Source organism: Cryptomeria japonica, chromosome 2 (assembly GCF_030272615.1).
Source record: "Cryptomeria japonica chromosome 2, Sugi_1.0, whole genome shotgun sequence".
Lineage (NCBI taxonomy): Eukaryota > Viridiplantae > Streptophyta > Pinopsida > Cupressales > Cupressaceae > Cryptomeria > Cryptomeria japonica.
Window position 1 is genome coordinate 250,624,231 of NC_081406.1, and position 19,669 is coordinate 250,643,899.

The following is a 19,669-nucleotide window of genomic DNA, read 5'->3' on the forward strand; positions in this document are numbered from 1 at the left end:
ATTTTTCATTTCACATTTTTCACAATTTAAAAACAAAAATTCAAATTTGAATTTCATCAATTTAAATAAATTAAGTGGTTTTAAAAATCCTAATTTATTTTCAAATAATTTACTTAAATTTCAATATTCATCATGGCAATTAATGGATTTGATCTATTTTCTATTTTACATATGCTTACATTGTTTTTAACATACATTTACTATAATCATGTGTTGGATAGTGACTTTTTTCACTTCATGTTACTTCTTTTTATTCATAGCACGTGGATATATTGCATATTTTGGATTTCCAAGTTGATTCCTTTTCATAGATTAGATCTCAAAGCTTTCATTTTTCATGTATGTTGTATTATGATAATGTTTTTTGGCAAATGCATTTCATACGTAGATCACCTAAAAGCTTTTGTAGATCCTAATCCTAGAGATGACAATGAGAAACCTAATACTTGTACCTCTCCTAGGGTATCTAATGTGAATGAACAAAAAGATAATACTCCTATCAATGATCTCTTTAATAGAGAGCAAGCCTTGAAGAGAAACATGGCCCCATCTTCTTCTCATACACATACCCTTGCACAAGGGGGGCAAGGTCAAAATATTGGTATTTCCATCTCTCTAGATCCTCCTTATTCTCCTAGAGCCTATCTTAAACATCAAAACATTTGTAGAGAAGATGATTTCATGCATTTAATTAATGATCTCTCTCCCATATAACATTAAGCAAATATGAGGCCTTAGATGGTAAGGATCTTCCTTCCCAATCTACCAAAGAGGATATGCATGATGAAAGAAAGGAAAATCCTCCTCTAAAAGATATTCCTTCTTCATCTACTAATCCTTTCATCCCTTCTAAACATCCTTACACTAAAAACTTCAAAGAAATTTATTATAATTTTCCCCCTCCTTCTCAATTAAAGTATTCTTATAGGAGTGGCTTCAACATAATATCAAAACAAGGTTTTAGAGGACAAGGACTTGGAAAGTTTGAACAAGGAATTTGAGTCCCTATAAACCCTCCTACACAAATCACCACAGAAGGCCTATGAAATGATAATAAATTTCCTTAGGATTCAGACTTCAAAAATCATCTTGCAAGACAACAAGCCATTAGTGCTCGCAAAAGAGATTCTTCTTCAAAAACTCCTTTTTGTTCATTTCATCAAACCCATGATCACCATGTCGATGATTGTCCTGATTTTCAAAATTCAATAAAACAGCTTATTGATAATGGTAAAGTTAGAATCATGTATGGCAATCCTTCATCTTCTAAAAATAAATATTGTCCTCAATCTCCAAAAAATGAACCTACATCTATTAATGATCAAGAAAGATTAACAACTAGAATCTTTTGGAAATTGAAGTATGATACGAATGTTGTCTTTTCTTTTGTGAAGTTTAGCAATAAACATAAAGAAGGAAATGGATATTGTCTTTTTAATCATGGTGGTTCTCATTCTCTTGGAAAGTGTAAATAATTTAAGGAATTTGTTAAAGAACAATACGATCGTGCTCGTATATGTCTTTCAACAGATCTATCTTTCTCTCTTTCTAGGTGAAAAGGTAGTGCCTTAGCACTCCTCTCACCCTCATGTTGTTCCTCACCCTATGACATAATAAGTTAACTTAATTGGGATATCTTTGTCATTAGAGGTGGTACTTCTTTAATTTCAAATATCTTGGGGGTAGCAACACGATTTCCCCTCTTTCTTTCCTTTTTCTAAGGTTTCACTATGTTCTTTGTAATTGCATTATTCAAAAGTTGATGCACTTTTCTTGCATGGAATTATTCTTCATGTGAGCACATGTTTGTTCCTTGATTGGAACCTATTTCTTGATTGAAATGATGTATCTATTATGAATAATCTCTCTCTTAAGAACTTTTGTGAACCTTCTTCTTCCCTTTCCTTTCTCATTGAAAATTACCCCTTCTTTCATGTTGTGTTATTCATCACTTGATGTCCTTTCTTGCATAGAGTTATTCTTCATACAAGAACATGTTTGTTCCTTGGCTAGGACCTATTATTTTCATGAAATGTCACATCTCTTATGAATAACCTCTCTTTAGAAGATGTGTAATTTTCCTCTTTGTCCTCTTGCTTGGGGGGGGAGGATGGCTTTTTCACCCTCTCTCTATCTAATGTACCACTATTACCTTTAGGTGTTGCATTTTTCATGTGTTGATATCCTTTATTTCAATGGCATGTCTAATCCCTCCTTAGGGGAATATGTGATCTTTAAATCTCTCTCTCTCTTCGAAGATTACCACTTCTTTTGAGATTCATTTAACATAAACTAATGTCTTTTCTTGCATTGGATATTCATTCATGTGAGTTTATTATGCATTTCCTTATGCTTAATCTCTCCTTCGAAGATTGTGTAATTATTCTCATTGTCCTTACACTTGGGAGGAAACAATTGATTTCTCTTCCTCTCTCTCCTCTCTAGGGATCTACTTTTCCTTTGTGGAGTGGTGTTTGTTCATGATTTGGTGTCATTCCTTGTGCGAAGTTATTGTTTGCTCAAGGATTCTCTCTTATACAAGAGGTGTAAGTCCTTGGCTACAACCTATTCTTCACTTGGCAATGTATATCTATCATATACTTACCCCTCACATTGGGTCAAAAGTGTGTCATCCTTCATCAAGAATCCCTTTCACCTATAAATAGGAAGAAGGTATGAATTCTTGTTCTCCTTCCTTTATTTTGATAGAAGATGTTATGTTTGTTCAAGGTATCTCCTCTTTGGGGTAGATGTCTTTTTGATAAAAGATATCTTCTCCTCCAAGGATCTCCTTTACACTTGTTGCAAGATATCTCTTTTTCAACTATCTTATCCTTTCTTGAAGTGTATTCCATCTCTAGCTTGGATTTATGACATTGTTTCCTAAAGGATATCTCCTTGGTGTTGAAGATAAGGTATCCTTGTCTCTAGCTTCCTTAAGACATTGACATGGAACTATGTTGACATCTTAAGGGGGGGCACCCACATCTCTCCCTTGTACCATATTATACTATGCTCTTGCATATCATTTTTGCATGTCTTAAATGGGGTGTTCATTCTCAGAACCAAAGTAAAACTCTTAGAGCGAGATGATTCACACTCAAAAATAGACACAACATTTGATATATGTCTTAGATGGGGTTAACACATCACCAAAAATAGCAAATTCTTAAACGGGATGGCCTCGAAACCAGGCATGTATCTTCGCCACTTGGCATTTACACATTTGCACACACAATCACCCCTTGGCATTTGCATTTACACTACATGTCTTAAACAGGTTGAAGCACACTCAAAAATAGAGAAAAGACTCTTACATGGGGTGACATACACTTGAAACCAAACATCAATTGCACACACGCATGAGGATGGGTGGAACTAGCTAAAAATGGCTAGACTATTCTTACTCTCCTCCCCACTTGGATCACCTAGATAAAAACATCTAGGGGCAAGTTGTCCATTTCCTTTTCTCCGCATGGATCACCTAGATAAAAACATCTAGGGAGATTTTTCCATGCTCTCTCTCATTATTCTTCTCATGGATCACTTGGATAAACACATCTAGCATGTATTCATGCTCTTTATTCTTCCTCTCATGAACTCGTAGTGTTGCTATTGACAGTTCATGGATGATGCTTGCTTTTCTCTTTTATGTGATCATTTGTGTTCTTGATATGGTATTTTCAAGTGATATTAGTTTTTATAGACATAGTGGAATAGAACCATTACATGAGTATCTTGACATGTAAAGTGAATAGACAGTCAATAAACAAGGTATCTTGGTAGGGACTTGCCAAAGCTATAGCGATCTGAAAGTTGAAGAAGATTGTTATATTAGAACAATTGGAGCAGAAAAAATGAATAAGCACCAATGGAAAATTCAATAGAAAGCATACCTGGGAGATCAATAGATATTATACATGGACCATACATAGCCAAGGAAGATATTGAAAATGCAAATATAAAAAAAATTGAACTTGTAGCGAGCAATGTTAAAACGACAATTATTGAAAATGTCTAGTCAATAAATGTCAAAGTAAAGTAACATTGAACACAATGGAAAGTGTATAGTGAATATACTCATATTATAATAGATGGGCAAAAGGATATGTAGATAAAAATAGGAAGAAGGTTTCAAAAAATATGGCAATAACATATATGGAAATGCAAGAATTGAATTTGCAATAGGGAAATAGTAAAAAGATTTGTAGATTAGGAATGCATACATGGCAGCAATAGAAGATGGAAAAATCGCTTCTCGTATGTGAAGTTTGCATCTGTGGAAGAGCAGATAAAGTATGCAATAATAATTTAATAAGTGAAGTATCTTGGAGAAATGGAGTGAATATCTATGTAAAATGAGAATAATGTGAAAAATATATACACTTAAATCTGACAAAATAATATAAATTAGAAAGTTGCAAACCTGATTATTCGTCTTGTTGGTGGGAAGCAAAACAATGTGAAGGATGCAATCAAGGGGAAGTTGTAGTCACCATGGGGGCTTCACTTAGTGAACCTAGGTTATAGCACGTGCGTTCATGGCATACTAAAGAATCCCCCTATTTTCAAAAAATATTTCCCTAAACTCCTTTTTTGCCACCCACTCCCAATACACATCCCAAATTAAAAGCCAGACAATTTTCACCAAATATTGTATTTTTTCATAGTCGAAATTAAAAAAAACCCTATTTTCACCGATAGGCAATATATTGCACCCTCATTTTTGGGATATTAAACCCCCAATATGAATGCACATGATATAATATTGCCTAGCCAGTAAAGCCCTTGTGTAGTCACCTAAGATGAAGACAGCAAAGGTGATGTGAATAAAAATAAAGCATATCAATTAGTGGATGCATCACTAATTCAGGTTTGGTAGGTGGTAGTTTGATTGGACAAGACTAGCAACCCAACCTCTTCTTTTTTTCTAATTGTAGTATAGGCAATTTTCTGCATTTTATAATAACTTTCAAATGTAAAGGGTGGTTCAATCTGCAAATCATCGAATGATCTTACTCTCAAAATTTTTGTAAATGTAAGTCCTTTCTTTTCGGTTTTTCCTATGTCCACTGTAGCTCTTTTTAATGTCAAACCTTGAGATTTGTGTATCATGATAGCCCAAGCCATTGTTAATGGAATTTGTGTGTAGTTACCTCGAGTGATGGTAGGTATGGGCACACATTTTGGATTTGTAGTGTCCCATGGTGGACCATTATAACTATAGAATTCGACAACTACATACTTTGGCAACTCAAGTGGTTTTGAATTGGGATGATAGACAATTGTTTTAATTTGTCCCAGAGAGCCATTAACAAGACCAACTTCAATCCATACATTAGCTATCAACATTACTTGTTGTTTAATACAGGGAGTAGTCCAAATGGAAGCCATTCATCATCGTTGCATTCAGATTTTGTTTGGCTTGGAAGTACAACTATACTTCTAGCAATAAACAAGTTCAAATTCTTCAACATTTTTCTATTATGTAATTTTACTGATTCATTTGTGGCAAATAGGTGAATTGAGTTATTAAGTTGTGTGTTTTGATCGCAGCTCAATTTTGTATTTGTTTGTTCCATAAGAATTTCCCAATCATGTAGCAGAGGTAAATAATTTCTTATATTATAGAGGACATTGCAGAATCTTTGTTGTAGTTTAGATTCACCTTATTGACGGAAAATAGTATCTAATGTAACAACTTTAGTAAAAGACTGCCATAAGTTTATAGTTGTAGAATGTGATGCATATATCAGTTTGTCCATCACTGGAAGTAGCTACCCAAGGTCACCTACAAGAATCATTGAGATACCACCAAATGCTTCATGTTTTCTATGAGGGAATGCTTGGCGTAAGCGATTGTCTATTTTGAGCATCAATTTAGGACCAAAAAAACTCATCTCATCTATTAAAATGTATTTGAGATGTTTAAATTGTTCTTGAAACAACATCAATGACTCCCCTATCAAAGGGTACATTTGTTTAATAGGTATTCAGAGCGCTACATGGATTGTAGTTGCATGAACATTATATGCAACAACGCCAATTGGTGCAAGCACCAACAATGGATTTTTACCATTAGTTGTAGCAGTGTTTATACTTTTCCTAAGGCAGCCTATTAAAAATGATTTGCCAGTGCCTATTGTTCCTTGTATAATCATCTGCAAAGATGGTGCATCACTTTGTGTATTATGATGATGGAGGATGATATCATGTGCCAATTGTTGTTTAGTTGCCAATTGGCAAGCTGATTTGTTTACAACTGTTGATTGTGAAGGGGGAGATTGGAAATGTTTTTACTCGAAGCTTCAAACCAAACAACAATTGTATCCAGATGTTCAAGAACATTATTGTGATTCCTAAGGAACTTAATATCATACTCACGTCTTCCAAGAATTTGTAGGTCATTTTTGTTAAATTTATTAGTGGCACCCATCTATGAAAGGTATTCCCATTCATAAAGGTCTATCTCATCTGCATTTTGAGAACTATCGTTGTCATTGTTATCATTATTTGCATAAATGTAATTGTTAGTAATTTTGTCAATGTGCCAACGAGAGTAGCCACCCACCTTCAACAATTTCCAATTTGTTATTATTTGTTCTTTTGAAGTGTTGATATCTATAGAGATGTCACAAAAGTGTCTATATAGTAGTATCTCACTCCAACAGAATGTTTAAATTGGTCATCATCTTCATTTGGGGCCACTTTAAATAGTGGATAGCTGCTGACAATAGTTTTACTTTTCCTCTTTTGCCATTTTTGTTTTCTACGATGAGGATTATATTAATTTTTTTGTGTTGCATCTATCATACATATGTTGTCCATTTCAATAGGGCATTCCATGCAAGCATAGATAAAATACATAGAAAGTTGATCACCATCAGTTGATTGTGTGACACGTAGAATGATCTTTCTACCAATATTCAGTGATGTAAATTGTCGGCTACAACATACAAGTGGCAATTTTTGTAACATATGGAATGATTCTTGAGCACTTATGTCACAATCTACTATGATTCCCATCGTGATTTTTTGGCATGCTAACAATACGATATGTTCAACTTTTGTTACATATACTACCTTCTTTAGCATTTCAACGTAGCTTTTTTATTTCTTTTCTCATTTAGAAGCATATTTTGAAATGTATGCAAGAAAACTTTTCTTTAAATGATAGGTTGACAATCAACATTTTCTCTCCAAATTGCAAGCATCACAGAATTGTGAATGTTTAAATGATTGTCATTTCTTGCAGGCTTATATGATAGGTTGTTGTCATTGTCGATCAACAATGTTGAAGTTTACTATTCAGGCCTTGGTGCTTTATAGGGGCATTCCAATGTGTGGCCTTTTTTTTAGGCATGTAAGTTTTGCATATTTTGTGTGTCTTGGACTGTATTCACCAATTCTGCATAATCTAATGTTGGGTCAGACAATAAAATGTGTGGTGTATCAACAAGGCATGGATGAGACAATAGAGGGTGGTAAACCCTACTCAATCATTCGATATGGCTACAAGGATTCCATGCTGAAACATATCTGTCAAAGTAATATTTTGGAGATTGTAGTTCATGACTGTTAGACCAGTTAATAGCATCCATATTGGGAGCTCCAGGCAACCACAAAAAACCATATACATATGCAAATCCACGATGTTGCCATTCATATCTATACCAATAGTCTTCTGCACCAAATAAATTTTCGATAATTTCCTATTGAAATATTATAAATTTACAATACAAGTACAACACTGTTATGTGTGGATTTTGGATTACATTTTCTATAAGCTATTTTTTTGGAGGTTGTACATTAGGTCAACCATTGTCTAAGAAAACTTTATGTAGGTCTGGCCATTTTGTATCAGCGCAACTTAGAGTGAAAAAGAGCGTTGGGGTTCCCAGCAGGAAGATCATTGTGGTTATCTCTTTATGCAATTTTATCCAATAAGTGTGTGTCCCTCAAAGGGACGCTTCAAATCACATTATTTGGTGAGGCAGTTGATCAACAGGTGTGTTCTGCAAATGTTGGCACAAAGCCTGCAAAGTATCTGTCAAAGGTTCTTCCAAACTAGTTCTAAAAAAAACAACAGTTGATTGTTGCAAACGATGCCTCATCATAAGGTTGCAAATATAATACCAAAACCTAACATGTTTTCAAAATCTTTGATCATTGTACTTGATTAAGTGCAGAGCATACTCATGCAACTGCACATGTTTTGGGCATGGCTGAAGTGAGAGTGCAGAAATAGTTGGGAACAATGTTGGGAATGACATGTCAAGCAAGCTTTTAGTATTGTATTCATTTATAAGACATGAATTTATTTCAATCCAAGGCAAGATGTTGTTTTCAACACTTTCCAATTGCAAAATTTTCTTTATTGTGTCAAGTTTGCATGTTGCACATGGCAGCTTAGGGATAAATGATGAAGAATTTTCTAAATCTTCTTCATTTTGTCCACCTATATTTTCTTTTTCCAATGATATTGGTGTTTCATCACCAATTCCTTCTAATGTGTGCAGCAAATTTGAAATATTTATGTTAGTCTCAGGCAATAAATTTGCAACATCATAATCTATGACAACATCATGATAGTATCGGTCATGCTGCATTTTGTAAGTCATTGCATCAAAAACATGAAATTTATTTACATAACAACCATATTTTTGCCTTGCATATTGTTCTTACAGATTATGAGGACTTCAAGGTCTTGCAACCTACGTGGCAAGACTTTTGCAATCTCTAAAATATCTTGCAGAAAACTTATAGTGTGACCAATGCATTTATATTAGCCTCCTCTTGCATGGGTAACTTGTAAAATAGGTGCAACTCTAGCTATAAGCATTTCCTCTACCTGGGAAAGCCTTTTTAAAACTACAGGCTACTCACCAAGATCTAAATTATTTGCCATAGAAAAACGATGAATGCCCTTTTCAACAAAACATCTTGAGCAAATAATATGCAGTTGGGTTGACCGTATCAACATACCTATATACCTTTCCTTGAAAATACTACATGTTTGGACGTGTGACAATGAATCTATGCGTTTTCGGAAAGATATCAATGCTTGTTTGTATTGTGTAGAGTATAAACAATTTGTAATGAAGTGATTACCAAGTGTATTGTTTGGCATTACTTGTCCAACGACAACTTGCTCAAGTAATGGTAGCTCTACTTGTTGAATTATAGGATTTCTTGGGTCGCGGTCGTGCATTTCAATAGAAGCCATGCTTTTTGCATATTGGCCCTGCATTTCAATGCTTTTGGGTGTAGTTTTGTGGTTTCTGCAATTTGGGAAGTTGCTAACATATAAGAGGCCATTTTTTGACTGTCATTGAATACGACGCTTTCTAGAAATTTCTTCTTTGTGCCTTGCAGAGTATTTTTTAATGCTTTCTTTCTTTTTGGCTTTCTTGTAATCAAGCTCTTCTATCGAACCCTAAAGACATGTCTGTAACATGTTGTAGGGGTAGAATGTATTAAGATTGTGTATGTTAAAGAAAGAAACTTATTAGAAATGTTTATTAGTTTGGTCTATATGTATACATGTATTTGTATAGCTATATGCATTTTTTTGCCTATGTATTTTAATGTATATATGTATATATATATATATATATATATATATATATATATATATATATATATATATATACACACACACACACACACACACACACACACATATACACACATAAATATATACATATATGTATGTGTGTATGTATGTATTTTTGTATGTATGTATATGTATACATGCATATAAATATACATATATACACATATATATGTACACACACACACACACACACACACACACACACACACACACACACACACACACACATATATATGCATATAAATATACATACATACATACATACATATATGTATATATATGTATATATATGTATGTGTGTGTGTGTGTGCGTGTGTGTGCGTGTGTGTGTGTGTACATATATATGTACACACACACATATATTTATGTATGTATGTATATATGTATATGTATGTGCATATATGTATATTTGTGTGTGTGTGTGTGTGTACACACACACACACACACACACACACACACACATATATATGCATGTGTGTGTGTGTCTATCTACACATATGTATGTATGTATGTATGTATGTATGTATGTATGTATGTATATATGTATGTATGTGTGTGTGTGTGTGTGGATATATATACATGCTTAGACACATGGTACATATATATATATGTATGCATATATATAAATATACATATATATATATAGATATAGATATTCATATACATATATATACATATATACACACACACATATATGTATGTATGTATATATATGTATATATATTATGTATATACATATACATATATATATGTACATATGTATATATATATATATGTACATATGTATATATATATATGTACATATGTACATATGTGTGTGTGTGTGTGTGTGTGTGTGGGAGGGGGGGGGGGGGGACGTATGCAGATAGAGGCAGACACAAGACTATATGCATGTAATGGTTTGTGCAAATACCACTTAGAATTATAGTTCTCAACGTAACTTAGCATTATAAACCCTTTAAGCCACTAAATACAATTTCCACAACATTATCTCTTTCAGCCACCGAATACCATTTCCACGACACATATTACAGGAGAACACTTGAGATGCAAACCCCTGAAAATAAAATGCAGACCCCCCCAAATAATCGGTCTTCGGTAAAAACCAAAGAGCTACAAATTTTCTAATCTTAATCCCACATTTAAACCTTTCACAACTTTCTAGAAACTATTACATGGAATGCAAACACAATTTGCAGGCCACATATTACAGGGGAAGAGATCAAATCAACAGTTGAGAAATTTTTCAACATAACCCAACATTATAAACCCTTTAAACCATTGAATACAATTTCGAGGACTCATATTCACAAACCCCAACATTTTTTACTAATATAAGATCCAGGCATACGTACCCAATTTGCAAGGTTTGATCTCCTTGCTCTCTCCACTTCGTTTTCCAACACACATGTTTCCCTCCTATGCAATTCCGAAAAGCAACCTGTAACCCTACAAGAAAGCAAACATTTGACACCCATAAACACCAAAACATCAACTATTAAACAAACACATAAAAAATCGAACAAAATTGCAGCCAACCCAGTACACCCTCTTATCCAAGGAAGCCAAGGACTGACCTATAGATATCAGTGAAACTATCAATACCCTTTTGTTCTCCAAAAACATAACCTTTGAATACCCTCTTTCTCCCCAAAAAACAAAGGGCGGGATAACACCACCAATTAGAAGTTGAAACTCTGCACAACGCCCCCAACGCAGGAAACCCAATTGAAAACCTTGCGCTTATTGCTAAGCTTAACCTACCAAATGCTTCCATTTTCTCAAGACTCATCACACAAAAGCACATTTTCTCGTTCGCACAACGATTAATGTTTAGCAAAGGCGAAATAACTTCGCTGACATAATCAGACGGTACTCCATTGTCATCAACAGAAGAAGACCGCTAAAGCCCGACCGACATGTCCTTAAAACTTGTCGAAAGATAACCGCAGGGAAAATTTTCGCGCGCACAAAAACACCGTCAGCAAAAACCTTGCCACATGCCCCCGAACTCACTGGAAGATTGCCGCCAATAGAAAACGACGACAAGACTGACAATTTTTCGAGCTAAAAAGACCAGAGAGGAAGCCTATCAACTTAATTAGGTAATTTGACACTTAATTAGGTAATTTGACACTTAATATAGATATACTACAATATAAAAAAAAAATGATAATAACCTAAAACAAGACATACATAAAATAAATATGATAAAATTACCTTAACAATAAATATATCCTAAACTGACTCAATCTTTTAAAACCCCTCTAACAACATAAATATGTGCACACATTATAAAAGGAATCCATTATAACGGATTAATATGCAAAATTGGCTAATTCTAATATCATAAACTCATGTCCAAAATGATGTAGATCAAAAAGAGACAAAAGTATTCACTTTGAATGGCTTGAGATGAAGATTGTTTCCTTTCTATGGCAACTGGAATTCCCCGAGGAATACAATACTACTAGTAGGAATCATTCTAAAGTTGAATAGGCCGTGGCGCCGGCCCTTTTCAACTGTGCAAGATACGAAAATCCCGATGAAAAGATATTTTTTTAGAGTTGATCGTGGATTTTAAGATCGGATTTTCAACGAAAGGGCATTTAATATTCCAACAGGTCATCGGGCTAAATTATCTGTCCACACGTTCAATATAAATTTCTTCTCTGGCATGTGGTGCTCTTTAATGGAGGATACTCTTAACCCTTTATTTTTATCATTCCCCAAGAAGAGTATACACTGGATTTGTATTTAATGAAGCTTCTTAATCGCTTCGTAGGTTGACCAAATGCATAAATTGAATAGCAAATTGGGTTCATAATGGTCAGACAATGATATAGTTCATAGGCTAATTTGCTGTAATGAAAGCAACATTGGGATTAGAGCCCCATCTGAGATGATGATAATTTTAACTACGAAACCCAATTCTTACAATACCTTTTCAATGCAACCAAAATGAGCTTTTACAGAAAAACCGCCCACCCAGAAGTGCTGCACAGAACACATGCCCTGCGTGACAATTAAATTCAATTCTGACACAACTTGTGCAGCTTTTCATTTTAACTTTTGTAAAGTCCATTGATCTGAATTGGGTACTAAACAGTTTTAGTTAGTTAAGGCCCAGGGATCAGATTCTTTTCCTGTCCACATGATCAAAAGACAAATGATTTTGAGTAAAAACTACAGGCTTGGGCATTATTTGTTTTAATTTTGAAGGAACTGGGTTAAGATCTGAGTAAATATGGCGCAGCCTAAGCCGAGGAGAAGGATGGCTCCTTTGGAGAATGGAGATAAGGAAGAAAGAGAGGAAGACTTAGCGGTGGCTCTAACTATAGCCAATGGTGAGGATCTAGGTCCCCTTGTTAGAAAAGTTTTTGAGGTGGGCAAGCCCGAATCTTTGCTCCACCAGCTGCGCTATTTTGTCAAGAAAAAGGAAGTGGAGATCGAGGATGTGTGTAAATTACACTACCAGGATTTTATTCATGCGGTGGATGAGCTCCGGGGGCTTTTAGTTGATGCAGATACGCTTAAAAATTCCCTTGCTGGCGTGAATTCGGATATGCAGGAGGTGGGGAATCCTCTTCTAGGTAAGCTTGAAGAGTACATAGAAGCGGAGGGGGTGAAGAAGAATATATCAGAGGTAAGAAAAATTGCCCCCTTGGAATTCTTAATTTGTGAAGATGGGTGTTATTCTTAAACTGCTATTGCATTTTGCGTAAGACCTTTTTTTGGTGTGTAGATAAAGAACTTATCACAGGCATGGGTTTTTTTTGAGTTTTGAAAATTCAATTTACTATTTTGGGTGTCAATCTAGATGCGTTTTTATATTTTCTATGTTGGGTGTTAATATAGAAGCGTTTTTACAATTTGCGTTTGGTTTCATCATTTTATGTATTTAGAGCAAAAGGATTGGCGAATTCGATAATAAATTGCTTTATAGAAGTTGATATCAATCTCTATTTAAATTTAAACTGAGGAATATGTTGAAAAATGTTTGCCATAAAAAAGCAATAGGTGACTACTAGCCACTGAGAATTTTCCTTAACAGGCAATGCAGGGGGTTAAATTATGTGCAGAGGTCATGGAACTGTGTGCCAAGGCAAACAAGCACATTTTGAATGATAATTATTACATGGTGTTGAAGAGCTTGGATGTGATTGAAAGGGATTACCTGGTGAAGATACCATCTTCGACTTTAAGACAGATGGTGGAAAGGCAGATTCCTGCAATGAGGAGTCATGTGGAGAAGAGAGTTACATTGGAGTTCAATGATTGGCTTGTGCAGATCAGATCTACTTCCAGGGAAATTGGGCAGTTGGCCATTGGTCAAGCTTCATCCTCTCGTCAACGAGAGGAGGAATTGAGGAGGAGGCAGAGAGAGGCAGAGGAAAAGAGCAGGGTGAGTTTAAGGGATTGTGTTTATGTCTTGGAGACAGAGGATATGGAGGACACTGAATCTTTCTTGAAGTTTGATTTGACTCCTGTTTATAGAGCATACCATATAAATACATGCCTTGGATTGGAGGAGCAATTTAAGGAGTACTATTATGAGAATCGCAAGTTGCAGCTGAATTCAGATTTTCAAATTTCTTCTATGCAAGCTTTTCTTGAGTTTCATCAGATTTTCTTTGCACAGATTGCTGGTTTTTTCATTGTGGAGGAGCGGGTTCTGCGGACTGGGGGTGGGTTGATCTCTAGGCAGAAGGTGGAGGATATATGGGATATGGCTGTCAACAAGATGTGTTCTGTTTTGGAGGATCAGTTCTCCAGAATGCAGACTGCAAATCATCTTCTTCTCATTAAGGATTATGTTAGCCTATTAGGAGTGACCTTGAAAAGGTATGGTTATCGAGTTGATCCTCTTCTTGATGTATTGAATAGAAATAGGGACAAATACCATGAACTTCTACTCAGTGATTGTAAGAAACAGTTCAGTGATGTTATTGTCAATGACAAGTATGAACAGATGGTGATGAAGAAAGAGTATGAGTACAACATGAATGTTTTGGCATTCCATATACAGACATCAGATATCATGCCTGCGTTCCCTTACATTGCCCCATTTTCTTCTGCAGTTCCAGAATGTTGCCGAATTGTGAGATCATTTATTGAGGATTCAGTGAGCTATATGTCATATGGAGGTCATATGGATTTCTATGATGTGGTGAAGAAGTATTTGGATAAACTGTTGACAGAAGTTTTAAATGAGTGCCTGGTTAAATTTATCCGAAATTCAACATTTGGGGTATCTCAAGCCATGCAGCTTGCTGCTAATTTGTCCATTTTGGAACGTGCTTGTGATTTTTTTATAAAGCATGCTGCCCAACTTTGTGGCATTCCATTACGTTTGGCTGAAAGACCTCGTGCACAGTCTGTATTGAATAATCCTCAAGATGCTGCTTATGAGACTATGCTAAGGCTTGTCAATTCTAAGATTGAAGAGTTTATGACGCTTACTGATAATATCAACTGGGCAGCTGAGGATTTTCCACAAAATGGTAATGAGTATGTTAATGAGGTGATAATTTATTTGGAGACACTTGTTTCAACAGCACAACAAATATTGCCATTGCATGCTTTAGATAAAATGATCAATGGTGTTCTTAAGCACATATCAGATTGCATTGTAGCCACATTTCTTGGCGATAATGTGAAGAGGTACAATATGAGTGCTGTTATGGGAATTGATACCGATTTGAAACTGTTAGAGTCTTTTGCTGATAATCAATTTAATGAGAGTGGATTGCACGAGCTTGAAGGCGCAGTACATCCAAAGCACTTCTTGGAAGAGGCAAGGCAGCTGGTTAATCTTTTATTGAGCAACCATCCAGAAACTTTTCTCAATCCTGTTATTAGGGAGAAACATTATAGTGCTTTGGATTACAGAAAGGTAGCCATCATCTCTGAAAAATTTAAGGATTCATCTGACAGACTATTTGGGAGCTTTGGTGGGCGTACTTTAAAGCAAAATCCAAAGAAAAAATCACTGGATACATTGATAAAGAGATTGAAAGAGTTGAATTGATTCATAGAGGACAATGTTTTATTATACAGAGTAGGTATGTGTATGTTGCTAATCTTTTGCCAACCCAGTGTCTTATCAAGAAGTTTCTGAATTTTTCTAGATAAATTCATAATAAGTTTGGAGACCAACAATATAAATACTAAGAGGGGACTATGTATTAGTTGCATCATCACTCGTGCTGGGTAAGCCCTTCTGAAGTCAGTTCTGGAACTGCCATCTTTAATGCATTTTTATTCTATTCTCGTGCACATGTAACAAAAGCAAAACTTCTGGATCTGCATTCTCTTTTCTCTTCTTTCCAGTTGTTATTTTTAATCTTTCTGGATGGCCTTGAACCCAGAACATTAACATGTTGAATCAGAGAGTCTTTTTCACTTCTTTATTAGAAGAAGAAAGGAATCTTAGCTGCCAAGTTTTCAAAAGAATTTCATTTTAGAGTTTGGAGCCCCGGCAATGTAAATACTAAGAGGAGACTGTGCGAGATGCATTGTTATATATTGTGCAAGCTCTTCTGCTGCAATCTAGAAGTACCATCTCTAATGCATTTTTATTTCCATTTCATACACATTTATCAAAACAGCATCTGAACACATCAGTTAGTTGATCTGTATCTACTTTGGTAGGTCCACAATGCTTGAACGAATTGTTACTCCAGAATAGGAGATTTATCAATCTTCCTTGCCACTTAAGGAAATGTAATGTAGTGATTCTAGCAAATGACATGCAGATGGGCATGCTTGTGTAGGAGAAAAAGGAAGGAGAAAAGAAGTAATTTGCTTTATCATATTTGGCTCAGAAAAGCAGCTCATTTTCTATGAAGTTGTGTTAAATTCTATCATAGATAGTCCTGTTATAAATATTCATTCATTTTGTTCTCATGCTTGTGTTTTGAATGATTAGAAGCAGCGTGCATCTGATATGTTCATTAAAAACAGGCTTTTTCCTCAATTAGAGGTTCTTTATTGTAGAATTTAGTGTGATAATGCACACAAATTGTATTGCACATTTATCTGCTGGATGTTGGGTATATTGATTTGATATAATAAATAAGTGGCTGTCAATTCTGAAATGTTCAAATTTGTGAATACATTCCAGAAAAAACTTTTTTACTATCCAACATAGTTAACTTAGGAACCAGCAACTCCATGGATAAATTCGCATACAACCTCTGTAAGTTTCTTATATGTATAGCTATGGGTATTCTGTTTAAAGTTTCAAACATAGTGCCATAGGGGTAAGTACTCAATATGTTCTATTGAGATGTCGATGAGTCACTAGGGATATATAAGACATGGAAAAAAATGGATTGTCCTTGTACCTTGTCATGGTAGTGTGTATTTTAACACTTCTGGATACAAACGTACTGCAGAGCTTTATTTTTGCCTTAGAAACCTTGGTTGCTGTTAAGCAGTACAATAGTTAATACTTTTACTACCTGGATCAGTTGAATCAAGATTCTTTCGAGCACAAATCTAGATCATTTCTTGATTCACAGCTCATTAAAGAATGTTAGTCAAATTTTCACATATTGAACGGAGCTATTGGTAAGTTAATTCCTGTATTACCTTCAGTTCTTCAGGAAATTTTCTGTTAACTTTTGTGTTCTTGTGCTGTAACTTTTCAAGCTAAGCTTAAGGCTTTTGAGGCCTGAGTTTTCAGGCTGTATTCTTAACTGTCTGGTGAAATACATTATATGAACATTTTCAATTGATGTGATGAATTTTGAAGAGGTACACCTGTTTAGGCCAGGCCCTTGGGTCTACTCACCATATAATAGTTCTAGAAAGTTAATTTACAACGAGGTAGTGCTTTGTAACATTGTGAGGCCTTAGCTTTATTTGGTGTAATAAATAGCCTGGGAATAATAAATAGTTTCAAGCTATTGTTTACAAGCTCAATGCTAAATGCAGGAAAAATGAGTTAGTGACCTTTTGGTAAAAGCATCATAAAATTATGTAAACATTATCTATATGTCGTTAAGCCTGGTGATGAGGATATGCTCTTTATATGTCACTCAATCTGCTTATGATGCTGTATGTTCCCTCGGTCTGCATGTGCGTTTCATACCCTGATTAACTTTGATCTGGTACAAACTGTTCAACAAGTTTTAAACCCCAGTTTACTATCTGTGTTAATGCCTCTGGCACTGCTGACTTGTTTATTTTGTTGTCATAAATATATTACATAAAACAAGGTTGGAATCTGAGGGGGAGAGAACATACGGATAAAGAGACAAATCTTTCTGATAGCTAGATATCAAATTTCTCTTTTGGAGCAGGGAAAAAGATCAAACAATTGACAGTGTCCATAGCACAGAAAACAGAACATGATTACAAAGAAGCTGACTCTAGCAAAGCAGAATGGTCAAGGACCATTCAGAGGGATAAAAGTCTCAAATATGAGAAAGCTTCGAAGCCCATGCCATCTGTCCAGGATTTCAAGTGCTACATTATAAGTTGGCTTTACAATTTTTACAACCAAAATTGAGGATATTCAAGATGGTAAATCTAACACTAGATAAGTGTGGAATTAAGATATGACAAAAAATGTTTTTCATGTTTATGCAATTCCTTGATAAGAATGATACTGAAACAGAAGATTGACATGTGGAATGTTGCTAAAGTTGGTGTCTCTGATGCCAGAATGTCAAGGAAATCTCCTTTTAATTCGTTCCATGGTGACACGTCACCCGGAAAAACCATGCATTTCCGAGATGGAGATGTCCTTGAGGCTTGGAAACTCCAAGGGAACGTCCCCCTGCCATTCCTCCACCACCATCATGCACCCTTTGCCGTTTCCGGGATGTTTCCTCTGATAGGGAATGTCTCTGAGATGTTTCATGCGTGGAAAAGCCATAAGGGGATGTTGGGATGTCCCTGAGACTCCCATATGTCCCTCGACCTTGGAGGGGACCTGCAAATTTTTAAGGCTGTTCAGTATCATTGAGTATATCTTAGGCTGTTTGGCATTGTTTGGGGGCAAACATGGTTGCATAGAGTGAGTTTTAAGAGGCTTTAAGGGGTTGTTTGGACCTATAATAGTGATGTTCCAGACCTTCAACATATTTTCCAGTTGTATCAGACCTGCATTGTTGTTTACAGTAATTTAAATGTGTGTTCCCTACTTGCTGTGATCATTCCAGCTCTCTTTTCAAGGTGTTTTCCTTTTTTGTTTTCTATTGGGTGCTAGTTTCATGCAATTTTGGCAATCTAGAAAGTGTCTTATCAATGTGCTGCCTTGTACCAGCATTTGTATCAGCTTGTAATCATTAACAGTACTCAAATAGCAGAGATGGCATTGTTTCAGTTTGCATGGTTCTTATGCTTGTTAAAAAATAAAAGATCATCTAGGGTTTTTAATGTCGACAAAATTGAAATAGATTTATGCTATTATTTCCATACTTTGAGTTGAAATGATAGGAGTAATTAGAGCGTTTACTATCTTTAGGGTTAAATCCTTTTAAGATACTCCAGCCCAATCTTTCTAATTATAATTTAGTGTTCAAAGTTCAATGCAATTATTGCAACGTGTTTATTTATTTCTAATACAGTTTATATCTTTTTATAACTAATTTTTCAAGTACTATATGTAATTCAGCACCACCCTCCTCCCCCATCCCCCCACCACCCCCAAACTTAGGCCTCCCATACCCCTGTCCCTGAAAGCGTCCCCCCATCCTCGCATTAGGAAACTCAGAGGAACATAGAACAAATTTGAACCTATGTAATCTTTTGGTAGTAATTTGAACAGCATGTTTCCTCCATGGTGTATTGTTTGCACGGTTTGCTAATACTTTACATCACACTATACTCCTACCTGGCTTCTGTTTGGTTCGAAGGTTTGTTCCTAGTGATTTCAAAGGCAAGTTTTCTTAACAGAAATAGCCAAGTTCTTGTAAATTTTCAGGCATTAATTAAATTTGTCTTAGTACCCAAAGGAGAAACTCCATAAATGACAGCGTGTCCAAATTTGTTTTGATTGTAAATGTCTGTCAATTTACAATGGAGTTCGACCTTAGATCT

The 19,669-nt window shown here is 35.3% G+C and overlaps 1 protein-coding gene across 1 annotated transcript; it reads left to right on the plus strand.

Moving 5' to 3' along the window:
* The first annotated feature begins 12,031 nt into the window (after nucleotides 1–12,031).
* On the plus strand, nucleotides 12,032–16,431 carry LOC131044664 (exocyst complex component SEC15B). The gene is made up of 2 exons (XM_057978034.2): nucleotides 12,032–13,262; nucleotides 13,671–16,431. Exons 1-2 carry the CDS (start codon nucleotides 12,864–12,866, stop codon nucleotides 15,645–15,647), a joined length of 2,376 nt encoding a protein of 791 aa, XP_057834017.2. The 5' UTR covers nucleotides 12,032–12,863; the 3' UTR covers nucleotides 15,648–16,431.
* Nucleotides 16,432–19,669: the final 3,238 nt, after the last annotated feature.

Bases quoted from the DNA above. Each gene is read 5' to 3' on its own strand.
- LOC131044664 (XM_057978034.2), top strand. From the start codon at position 12,864: ATGGCGCAGCCTAAGCCGAGGAGAAGGATGGCTCCTTTGGAGAATGGA. The intron at 13,263-13,670 runs GTAAGAAAAATT...TTTCCTTAACAG, and splicing joins TGAAGAAGAATATATCAGAG to GCAATGCAGGGGGTTAAATT.